The 11,824-nt window shown below is 42.3% G+C and overlaps 1 protein-coding gene across 3 annotated transcripts; it reads left to right on the top strand.

The window, feature by feature from the left end:
• Positions 1-511: 511 nt before the first annotated feature.
• On the top strand, positions 512-9,134 carry DUSP12 (dual specificity phosphatase 12). 3 transcript variants are annotated; one of them, XM_010373612.2, is made up of 6 exons: positions 512-905; positions 2,434-2,547; positions 2,632-2,750; positions 3,124-3,220; positions 4,448-4,634; positions 8,760-9,134. In XM_010373612.2, exons 1-6 carry the CDS (start codon positions 562-564, stop codon positions 8,919-8,921), a joined length of 1,023 nt encoding a protein of 340 aa, XP_010371914.1. In that variant the 5' UTR covers positions 512-561; the 3' UTR covers positions 8,922-9,134. The 3 variants fall into 3 exon arrangements, with proteins under 3 accessions (XP_010371914.1, XP_010371916.1, XP_030792785.1); XM_010373614.2 differs by having other exon boundaries at positions 2,421-2,547; XM_030936925.1 differs by having other exon boundaries at positions 543-848.
• The last annotated feature ends 2,690 nt before the right edge of the window (positions 9,135-11,824 follow it).

Genomic DNA, 11,824 nt, shown 5'->3' with positions numbered 1-11,824 from the left:
TTAATTAAAGTTGGTTTCAGGTAGTCCTGGCTGGAGGACATTGACTTACAAAAATATAGGATTAACATCCTCAAAATAAATAGACAGTAAACATCAACAAGGATTCACACACCAATAATGAAATTGGGCAGAAAAAGGAAAAAAATCATAAGATGCAAAGTACAGATGGCTTTATAATACTGAAAATAATTGTACTTCAAATGCGTAAAATGACGCTTCTGATTCAGCTGGCACAACCTTTATTTCGCATTTGAGTTCAGCTGCTCCTGATGTCTCTTTCCTGAAAATTTCAATACTAAAAGCTAGAGAAACCCCGTATTTGGGGAAACTTATCCTTTACCATCAACTTTGGGGTGGGGGTCAGAGGCAACACCGGAGGAAAGGCGGCGCTGAATGGGGCCGAAGCTCCGCCCCTTAGCGATAAGTCCATTTTCCTGCGGCCAATGTGGTCCTCCGAGGGAGCTGCTGAGCCGCTGAGGCTGGCAAGTCCCAGGGGAAGGATGTTCTAGCCGGAGCCTACTCGATGGTAGGGCAGGATTCGCCTGGTCTCTGGGCGCGGCCATGTTGGAGGCTCTGGGCCGGAGTCGTGGCTGCGAGCTCTGTAACCCCAGTGCCAGCAGAGCCAGCTGCGCCGGGCAGATGCTGGAAGTGCAGCCAGGACTGTATCTCGGTGGGGTCGCGGCCGTCGCGGAGCCAGACCACTTGAGGGAAGCGGGCATCACGGCCGTGCTAACGGTGGACTCGGAGGAGCCCAGCTTCAAGGCGGGGCATGGGGTCGACGGTCTGTGGCGCCTCTTCGTGCCAGCGCTGGACAAACCTGAGACCGATCTGCTCAGCCATCTGGACCGGTGCGTGGCTTTCATCGGTCAGGCCCGCGCTGAGGGCCGTGCGGTGTTGGTGCATTGGTGAGTGGCCGGGTCAGTGGGCGACGTGCACCCTTTTCCTTCCGAGGCCCTCGGGAGGACGAGAGCGCGGTCGTGCCGCGTGAACCTCCTCCAGCTGCCTCCCGCAGGAGGCGTGTATCCAAGAGAGGAGGAGGCTGGAGGCCGGCCCCTGGTGTGTGCAGACTTTCATTCATTCACGCTTTAGTTGGTTCTTCCTGCAGCAACAGAGGGCGGGGGAGGTGTCATCCGATAAATGTCAAATTACCTACGCCCCAAGAAGTTTACAGCTCTGTTGGAGAAGCTAGACACCCACCCTGATGATTGTAATGCAGATTAGGTTGCTTGGCGTCTTGTAAACAGGATTTACAAAGATTTAGGGTTCAATGTTTTTGTTTGGGATGAGTAGGGGGTGGTTGATGAAGAGGAGAATTGGTTTGGATCTAAAGGATCCCTGGGCTTTACCTAGGGAGGAGATAGTTGCAGCGAAGACAAAAAGAAAATGGGAATCCCGGCAAGGCGCGGTGGCTCACGCCTGTAGTCCCACCACTTTGGGAGGCAGGCGGATCACGAGGTCAGGAGTTCCAGACCAGCCTGACCAATATAGTGAAACCACGTCTCTACCAAAAATACAACAATTAGCCAGGTGTGGTGGCGCTCGCCTGTAGTCCCAGTTACTGGGGAGGCTGAGGCAGGAGAATCACTTTGAACTTGGGAGGCGGAGGTTGCAGTGAGCCGAGGTTGTGCCACAGCACTCCAGCCTGGGCAACAGAGCAAGATTACATCTCAAAAAAAAAAAAAAAAAAAGAAAAGAAAATGGGAATCCCTAAGCAGTTCTTGGTTGGATTGGAGTATAATAACAATAGTTTAAATTTATTGAGCACATAAAAGACAGAAGATAGTGATAGAATCGAAAGAAGTCTGGGACCAGATTTTGAGGTCCCTGAATGCTAAGATGAAAGGAGATTGGATTTGTTTTTGTTTTGTTTTATTTATTTTTATTTTGAGACAGGGTCTTGCTCTGTCACCCAGGCTGCAGTGTAGTAGCGTAATTACGGTTCACTGCAGTCTCAATCTCCCAGGCTCAAGTGATCCTCCCACCTCAGCCTCCAGAGTAGCTGGGACTACAGGCACGCGCCACCACATCCGACTAATTTTTTGCAGAGGTGGGGTCTCACTTTGTTGCCCAGGCTGGTCTCCAATTCCTGGGCTCAAGCAATCCCGTACCTCGGCCTCCCAAAGTGCTGGGATTTCAGGGGTAAGTAAGCCACTGTGTCTAGCCAGGAGTTTGGATTTGTTCTGAGCCATTATAAAAATTTTAAAAATTACTGTTTTTTTTTTTTTGAATAGGTAATACAGTCACATGGTTCAGAATTCAAAAGGAAAAAGGAATAATTCTTTTGTACTTGATAATATTTCAGAGGCAATGGGCTTATCTGAGAAGTAGAAATGAAGTGGGCCTAAACTTTACTATTAATAGGGGGCTGGGTTTTGTGTGTGTGTTTTTTAATTGTTGCTATTTGCTGTTTTATTTTAAAGGTCTCTTTTTCAGTCACGCAGGAGTCAGTCGAAGTGTGGCCATAATAACTGCTTTTCTCATGAAGACTGACCTACTTCCCTTTGAAAAAGCCTATGAAAAGCTCCAGATTCTCAAACCAGAGGCTAAGTGGGTTCTTTTTTTATAGTAATAATTCTGCTTTTGTGATGTTATTTTAAGAAAATGAAACTTTGTATGTCTTTATCATTACAGGATGAATGAGGGGTTTGAGTGGCAACTGAAATTATACCAGGCAATGGGATATGAAGTGGATACCTCTAGTGCAATTTATAAGCAATATCGTTTACAAAAGGTTACAGAGAAGTATCCAGGTAAGTAATAATCACTAGTGTGTAATGGGCTTTCTAAATGTCATTTACTTTTGGCATTGCATGCATTACCTCACTTCCAGCAATCCCTGAGAAACTATTGTTTCTTTTTGAAACTGATTTAGCTAGAGATAACTTATTCAAAATCACATGGTTTATAAATGGCAGGGTCGGGATGTGCCCAGAACCTAAGTACTGAAATCACTGTCCTCTCCTACCTTAGCCTGATTTCTCAACACTGGAATTTGATTTTTTTTTTTTTTTTTTTTTAATTTCTGAGGTTAGCACTTCTTGCCTCAATTTGACATTAACTGAATTTATCTGAAAATGCAGAGTTGATTTTGACAAATTAATACATTTTAGTTATGTCATATAGAATTGCAGAATTTACCTCAAGAACTCTTTGCTGTTGACCCAACCACCGTTTCACAAGGATTGAAAGATGAGGTTCTCTACAAGTGTAGAAAGTGCAGGTAAAATATTTTGTATCGTTTGGATATTTTATCTTCTCAGTAACTGAAAAGTAGTTAAAGTTTTATTTTCTTAAATTTCTGTAAGAAGATTTTGTTTAATTGAATAATAGAGAAATTTTTAGTTCAGATCTGTTTTCAGGAAGAATATAAATTTTTTTTTTTTTTTGGAGACGGAGTCTCGCTCTGTCGCCCAGGATGGAGTGCAGTGGCCGGATCTCAGCTCACTGCAAGCTCCGCGTCCCGGGTTTACGCCATTCTCCTGCCTCAGCCTCCCGAGTAGCTGGGACTACAGGCGCCCGCCACCTCACCTGGCTAGTTTTTTTGTATTTTTTAGTAGAGACGGGGTTTCACCATGTTCGCCAGGATGGTCTCGATCTCCTGACCTCGTGATCCGCCCGTCTCGGCCTCCCAAAGTGCTGGGATTACAGGGTTGAGCCACCGCACCCGGCCGAATATAAATTTTTAAAAAGAGAAATAATCAGATTGTAAGGGTTATTGAAAATTTAAGTAGCATAATCATTGTTACATTATTTTGTCCTCTAAGCAATATCGCACATTTTGCCGGGTGCGGTGGCTCACGCCTGTAATACCAGCACTTTGGGAGGCCCAGGCAGGCAGATCACCTGAGGTTGGGAGTTTGAGACCAGCCTGGCCAAAGTGGTGAAACCCCGGCCGGGCGTGGTGGCTCACGCCTGTAATCCCAGCACTTTGGGAGGCCGAGGCGGGCGGATCACGAGGTCAGGAGATCAAGACCATCCTGGCTAACACGGTGAAACCCCCTCTCTACTAAAAATACAAAAAAACTGGCTGGGCGTGGTGGTGGGCACCTGTAGCCCCAGCTACTTGGGAGGCTGAGGCAGGAGAATGGCGTGAACCCAGGAGGCGGAGCTTGCAGTGAGCTGAGATCTGGCCACTGCACTCCAGCCTGGGCGACAGAGCAAGACTCCGTCTGAAAAAAAAAAAAAAAAGTGGTGAAACCCCATCTCTGGGCATGGTGGCAGATGGCTGTAATCCCAGCTACTCAGGAGGCTGAGGCGGGAGAATCAGTTGAACCCAGGAGGGGGAGGTTGCAGTGAGCGGTGATCACACCACTGTACTCCAGCATGGGCGACAGAGTGAGACTCTGTCTGAAACAAACAAACAAACAAAAAAGAAATACTGCACATTTAATCCACGTTTTCATCCTTTTGGAAGTCATTAATGTTTTTGTTTGTTTGGGGGTTGCAGGCGATCATTATTTCGAAGTTCTAGTATTCTGGATCACCATGAAGGAAGTGGACCTATAGCCTTTGCACGCAAGAGAATGACACCATCTTTCATGCTTACCACAGGGAGGCAAGCTCAATGTACATCTTATTTCATTGAACCTGTACAGTGGATGGAGTCTGCTTTGTTGGGAGTGATGGATGGACAAGTGAGAACACATTTTATTTTCTACAATTTTATTTTATCATCTATATTTTATTCCTTCTTGCATTTTAAACTCTTATTTTAACTAGTGTTTTACTCCATTTAATTCCTTTATTTCTGAAGATTATATCTTTCTCATGTAGATAAGCCTATCAGAAATAAAATATTTTTCAAAAACCAGCTGATCCAAAATAGTGAACTACTTCTGGTTGAGAGCCCTGGTCTAAGTTAATAAATTTCCTTTAAGGCTATTTATATTTTTTCAAATATAAGACTAACATTTATTTTTAAACTAATTAGAATATATTGGCTGAGCACTCATGCCTCATTAGCTCATGCCTGTAATCTGAGCACTTTGGGAGGCTGAGGCGGGAGGATCGCTTGAGCCCAGGGTTTCGAGACTAGCCTGGGCAACATAGTGAGACCTCATCTCTATGAAAGAAAGTAAACAATTTTTAATTAAAAAAAAAAAAGAAAAAATGTATTTAACAAAATTTGAACTTTTTAATAAGAGTAGGGTAAATCAGGGATTTTAAAATTAGGTTAAAAGTTCTAGGCCGGGCGCGGTGGCTCAAGCCTGTAATCCCAGCACTTTGGGAGGCCGAGGCGGGCGGATCACGAGGTCAAGGAGATCGAGACCATCCTGGCTAACACGGTGAAACCCCGTCTCTACTAAAAAAATACAAAAAACTAGCCGGGCGAGGTGGCGGGCGCCTGTAGTCCCAGCTACTCGGGAGGCTGAGGCAGGAGAATGGCGTAAACCCGAGAGGCGGAGTTTGCAGTGAGCTGAGATCTGGCCACTGCACTCCAGCCTGGGTGACAGAGCGAGACTCCTTCTCAAAAAAAAAAAAAAAAAAAAAAAAAGTTCTGTCTTTCTTTTTCTCTGTTGGCTTCCTGTATGTGTCTCTCTTTTTTTCTGATATTTTAGGAAATTGAAATTTAGTGTGTTTTACTATGAGATTCTTTTTCATTTCCAGTTAAATAATGCAGCTCATCCTCTTGCTCCTATAACCAGTGTGTGGGGAAAAAAAGAAAAAGAAAGAATGCAGTTCATGTGACATTTTACATAAAAAATTGTTTAACTTGGTGGGAGTGTGCCATGACAGCCACATTTCTCCTTTAGGTTTACTTGATATTAATGTGAAGGTATTCTATAATAATAATAATAATAATGATTTTGAAAGTTTGTATGGTTTGTATAAAAGTTTGTATGGTGGCTATTTTATGAAACCCTTTCAGTATATTATACCATTTGAAGAATGCCATAGCTTTATAAAATAGGTAGAGCAGTTATATTCACACGTTATGCATGAGGAAACTGTTTTTTTTTTTTTTTGAGTTGGAGTCTTGCGCTGTTGCCCAGCCTGGAGTGTAGTGGCGCGATCTCAGCTCACTGCAAGTTCTGCCTCCTGGGTTCACGCCCGTTCTCCTGCCTCAGCCTCCGGAGTAGCAGGGACTACAGGTGCACATCACCAGGCCCAGCTAATTTTTTTGTATTTTTAGTAGAGACGGGGTTTCACCGCGTTAGCCAGGATGGTCTTGATCTCCTGACCTCGTGATTGGCCCCCCTCGGCCTCCCAAAGTGCTGGGATTACAGGCGTGAGCCACCGCGCCCGCCCGGCCAGGAAACTGTTTATGAGTAGTGTCTTGCCTAGAAAGTGGTACCTATGATCAATCTCACATTTTCAGATGATGCTGCTTTTTTAAAAACAGCCTTATTATAGTATAATTCACGTACATATAATTTACCTATTTAAGGTGTACAATTCAGTGGTTTTTAAAGTGTATTCACGGTGTTTTTTGCAACCATCATGTATTAGTTCATTTTCACACTGCTATAAAGATAGTACGTGAGACTGGGTAATTTATAAAGGAGAGAGGTTTAATTGACTCATGGTTCTGCATGGCTGGGGAGGCCTTAGAAAACTTATCATGGTGGAAGGGAAAGCAGGCCTCTTCTTCACAAGGTGGCAGGAGAGAGAAGCATGTGTGAGGTTGAAACTGTCAAACACTTATAAAACCATCAAAATTTATGAGTACTCATTCACTATGGCCTGAACAGTGTGGGGGAATCTGCCTCCATGATCCAATCACCTCCCTTCTTCCACACGTGGGGATTACAATTTGATTTGAGATGAGATTTGGATGGGGACACACAACCAAACCATATCACAATTCACATTCCTACTCTTCCCATTCTTTTTTTTTGTTTGTTTGTTTGAGACGGAGTTTTGCTCTTGTTGCCCAGCCTGGAGTGCAATGGCGCAATCTTGGCTCACTGCAACCTCCACCTCCCGGGTTCAAGTGATTCTCCTGCTTCAGCCTCCTGAGTAGCTGGGATTACAGGCATGCACCACCACACCTGGCTAATTTTGTATTTTTAGTGGAGACGGGGTTTTTCCATGTTGGTCAGGCTCGTCTCGAACTTCTGACCTCAGGTAATCCACCCGCCTCAGCCTCCCAAAGTGCTGGGATTGCAGGCGTGAGCCACCACGCCCAGCCTCACTTCCCATTCTTGATGGTATTATTTGTAGCAGTTAGAGATTTTAATTTTGGTGATATCTAATTTATCAGTTTTTCTTTTTGGTGGCTTGCGATTCTGGCTTTCTAATTTTACTTAACCTGGGAAACACACACACACATTCCAACCAAGTTAAATACATTTTTATGTGAGGTTCTAAATCCTGTGCATACTTATTTGTATACATGTTTGATTTTTTTTCTGTAGAATATATACCTAGAAGTGGAATTCCTGGCTTGAAGAATGTATTTTAAATATTAGTGATATTCCAGGCCGATATTCAAAATGCTCATACAAATTTGGTTTTCAGTAACTGAATGCATGTACCCATTACCCCATATCCTTGACATAATAGATACTATAAAACTGTTAACATTTTGTCAATCTGTATGGTAAAAAATGTTAATCCTAAAATGTTTAATTGGAATTTTATGAAAATAGTCATCAACCACCATCTTTATGTATTTACCAGCCGTTTACAGTTTCCTTTTCTATAAACTGCTTTCATATTCCTAGGACCATTTGTCTATGGGTTTTGTCTCATTCTATTGTAGGAACTCTATATATTCTAGATGTTAATAGTTCATCTAATATATTGCAACTATTTTCAGTCTATTGTTTATCAGATTTTTTATATGTTTTGTCATATTAAAATGAAGGATATTTACATAATAAAATGTGTTAGTTTTTTTATTTGTGGCTTCTGAATTTCTTTTTTATGAGACAGAGTCTTGCTCTGTTGCCCAGGCTGGAGTGCAGTGGCGTGATCTTGGCTCACTGCAACCTCCACCTCCCAGGTTCAAGTGATTCTCCTGCCTCAGCCTCCCAAGTAGCTGTGGTTACAGGCACCTGCCACCATGCCCAGCTAATTTTTGTATTTTTAGTAGAGATGGGGTTTCACCATGTTGACCAGGCTGGTCTCAAACTCCTGACCTCAGGTGATCTGCCCGCCTCGGCCTCCCAAAGTGCTGGGAATTACAAGTGTGAGCTACCGCACTCAGCCCACTTCTGAGTTTTATGTCTAATTTTCTATAGCTCAATGTTAAAAATAAAAACTCTTACCTTATACCATGCACAAATCAAAGAGCCAAACATAAAAAATAATGCTATAACTAATTACATTAGAAGAAAATACAGTTGTCTTATTAGGCTTTTTTTGATTTACCTATTTTCCTGGAATATCAGTTTGTCTTTAAATAGCTAGGAAACTGACTTATATGCTGCCAATACATACAATTAGTAATACAGCATGAAAATCCTAACATGCGTTTCTGTACTTTAGCCGTGATGATTTTCATTTGAAATCCTAAATTACAAACTGATTTAAAAGCTATATATACATTTGCCACATCCACAAAACCTTCCTTAATCAAATCGTAAGCTTACCTTTCTCCCTTCAAGCTCCCTGAATACAACATTCTTCCTATGCAATAATTGTAGTCTACTATCTATTACAGTAAATTTCCAATGCATTTTATCTCACTGATTAGATTATAAACTCAAGGTGGGGACTGTGTCTTGTTTTTATATCCTATATTGATTGCCAAAGATAATGATTTGTTTTGTATAAAAGTGAATGAATAAAGTAACACATTTGCTTTATTTCAGCTTCTTTGCCCAAAATGCAGTGCCAAGTTGGGTTCCTTCAACTGGTTTGGTGAACAGTGCTCGTGTGGTAGGTGGATAACACCTGCTTTTCAAATACATAAGAACAGAGTGGATGAAATGAAAATATTGCCTGTTTTGAGATCACAAACAAGAAAAATATGAACATGATATTTTATAGCTTGCGAAGAAACTTGCAGATGATATGTACTGCCTTTGCTTCTTATCATTCATTGCAAATTGTTTATGCTGTTAACATTTCATTTGAAATGGGAGAAGATAAAGTCACTTGACGTAACCTGGAAACTGTTTTACATGGCAATCAAAGCCTTTTGATCATGTACATTTTATTTGATATTAAAATCTTTTATAACCAGATACTGTCTACATTTCATATATTTTTAAAAGTTCTGATTGTTGGAATGTTATGTGATCTTAAGGTCTGTATAGACAAAATTATGTACAAAAATTTGAAACTATTTAAATGGGTATTCTTTTATTTCTAGACATATAAAGCAGATTTGTTTGGACATATTTTGGAATTATTTCACTTTCTTTCTTTTAAGGGACATTAGTAAACCCGTACATGTCTGGATTTTTTTTCTTGGAAATGGAAAGGCCATTAGTAAAATGCTGATTAAAATGCAATTTTCCTATTGCTGTTCAGTAATCCCAATTATCTATATTTTTAGAAAAGTGTTTGAGATGCCTTTTGAAGTGATCTACATAAAGAAATGTATAAATGTTAGATGTGTTTCTAATGATGAAGAAAACAAATGAGAGTTACTATATATCAAGTCATTTTGTAGCCCAATATGTGAGTATTGGAAAAGGTAATACTTCCAGATTAGTTTTTTAACCTGGTATATAGAAACTAGAATTATTTTACTCATTATTAATAATTACAATTGGACCTAATTAGATATTTGAACATTCACAAGAGCCAGAATTAACTAATAAAGGCCAGGCGCAGTGGCTTATGCCTATGATCCCAGCACTTTGGGAGGTCAAGGCAGGCAGATCACTTAAGGTCAGGCGTTCAAGACCAGCCTGGCCAACATGGTGAAACCCTGTCTCTACTAAAAAGCAAAAATCAGCCAGGCATGGTGGCATACGCCTGTAGTCCCAGCTGCTCAGGAGGCTACTCCAAAAAAAAACCAAGAATTAAAGAAAAATATTGTCCATAAACACTGTAGTGGGAGTAATTTTAAAATGCAAAAATATGTTATGAATAATGATCCTCTTAAAAAATGCCTAGCTCAGTTTTTTAAATGTATGGGAGTGTTATGGAAAATTCTTGAGAAAAATCTTAACATTGGACTAGAAGACTTTGGCAGTTTCCATATAGTAATTTTTCTTTCTGTTTTTTTTTTTTTTTTGAGATGGAGTTTCGTTGTTGTTGCCAGGCTGAAGTGCAATGGCGTGATCTCAGTTCACTGCAACCTCTGCTACCCAGATTGAAGCGATTCTCCTGCCTCAGCCTCCCAAGTAGCTGGGGATTACAGGCGTGTGCCACTACGCCTTGCTAATTTTGTATTTTTAGTAGAGACGGGGTTTCCATATGTTGGCCAGGCTGGTCTCAAACTCCTGACCTCAAGTGATCCACCTGCCTTGGCCTCCCAAAGTGCTGGGATTACAGGCGTGAGCCACCGCTTCCTGCCATAATTTTTTCTTTTGAGAAAAAATTACTCCATTTGTTTTAGCTTTCATAAAATCTTACTTTTTTCTTCATATTTTATTCTCTGGAAAGTTTTAAAAAACAGGTTGAGGAGGCCGGGTGTGGTGGCTCATGCCTGTCCCAGCACTTTGGAAGACAAAGGCGGGTGGATCATTTGAGGCCAGGAGTTCAAGACCAGCCTGGCCGATAGGTGAAACCCCCATCTCTATTTAAAAAAATAGTAACAGTTTGCGGCATATGAAGTTACCCCTTTTGTAGGTAAAAAGTAGTTACATAGCTGCAGTTTAATATGACTCAATGCCTATCTATCATACACTGTTGGTCAGATTATAAAATCAAATGGTATGGATCAAATGCAATTTTAATTAAGTTGTAAATTCACTAGTCATGCTCCCCACTATTTGCAGGGTTCCAACAGTAATATACATTGAGGCCTATATACTGTTTGTTTTAACATTTATTTATTTATTTATTTATTTATTTATTTATTTATTTATTTATTTATTTTGAGACGGAGTCTCGCTCTGTCACCCAGGCTGGAGTGCAGTGGCCAGATCTCAGCTCACTGCAAGCTCCGCCTCCTGGGTTCACGCCATTCTCCTGCCTCAGCCTCCCGAGTAGCTGGGACTACAGGCGCCGCCACCTCGCCCGGCTAGCTTTTTGTATTTTTAGTAGAGACGGGGTTTCACCGTGTTAGCCAGAGATGGTCTCGATCTCCTGACCTTGTGATCCGCCCGTCTCGGCCTCCCAAAGTGCTGGGATTACAGGCTTGAGCCACCGCGCCCGGCCTGTTTTAACTTTTAAAACTTAACAAATTGGCCAGGTGCAGTGGCTCACGCTTGTAATCCCAGCACTTTGGGAGGCCAAGATGGGTGGATCACTTGAGGTCAGGAGTTTGAGACCAGCCTGGCCAACATGGGGGAATTCCCGTCTCTACTGAAAATATAAAATTAGCCAGGCATGGTGGTGGGCACCTGTAATCCCAGCTACTTGGGAGGCAGGGAGGCAGGAGAATCGCTTGAACCTGGGAGGCGGAGTTTGCAGTGAGCCGAGATTGTGCCACTGCACTCCAGCCTGGGCGACAGAGCTACACTCTGTCTTAAAAAAATAAAATTATGCCGGGCGCGGTGGATCAAGCCTGTAATCCCAGCACTTTGGGAGGCCGAGACGGGTGGATCACAAGGTCAGGAGATCGAGACCATCCTGGCTAACACGGTGAAACCCCGTCTCTACTAAAAAATACAAAAAAATAGCCGGCTGAGGTGGCGGGTGCCTGTAGTCCCAGCTACTCCGGAGGCTGAGGCAGGAGAATGGCGTAAACCCAGGAGGCGGAGCTTGCAGTGAGCTGAGATCCGGCCATTGCACTCCAGCCTGGGCGGCAGAGGGAGAC

Source organism: Rhinopithecus roxellana, chromosome 8 (genome assembly GCF_007565055.1).
Source record: "Rhinopithecus roxellana isolate Shanxi Qingling chromosome 8, ASM756505v1, whole genome shotgun sequence".
In the NCBI taxonomy this organism is placed as follows: Eukaryota; Metazoa; Chordata; class Mammalia; order Primates; family Cercopithecidae; genus Rhinopithecus; species Rhinopithecus roxellana.
The sequence above is the reverse complement of the archived record's forward strand: the minus strand, read 5'-3'. Positions and strand labels throughout refer to the sequence as shown.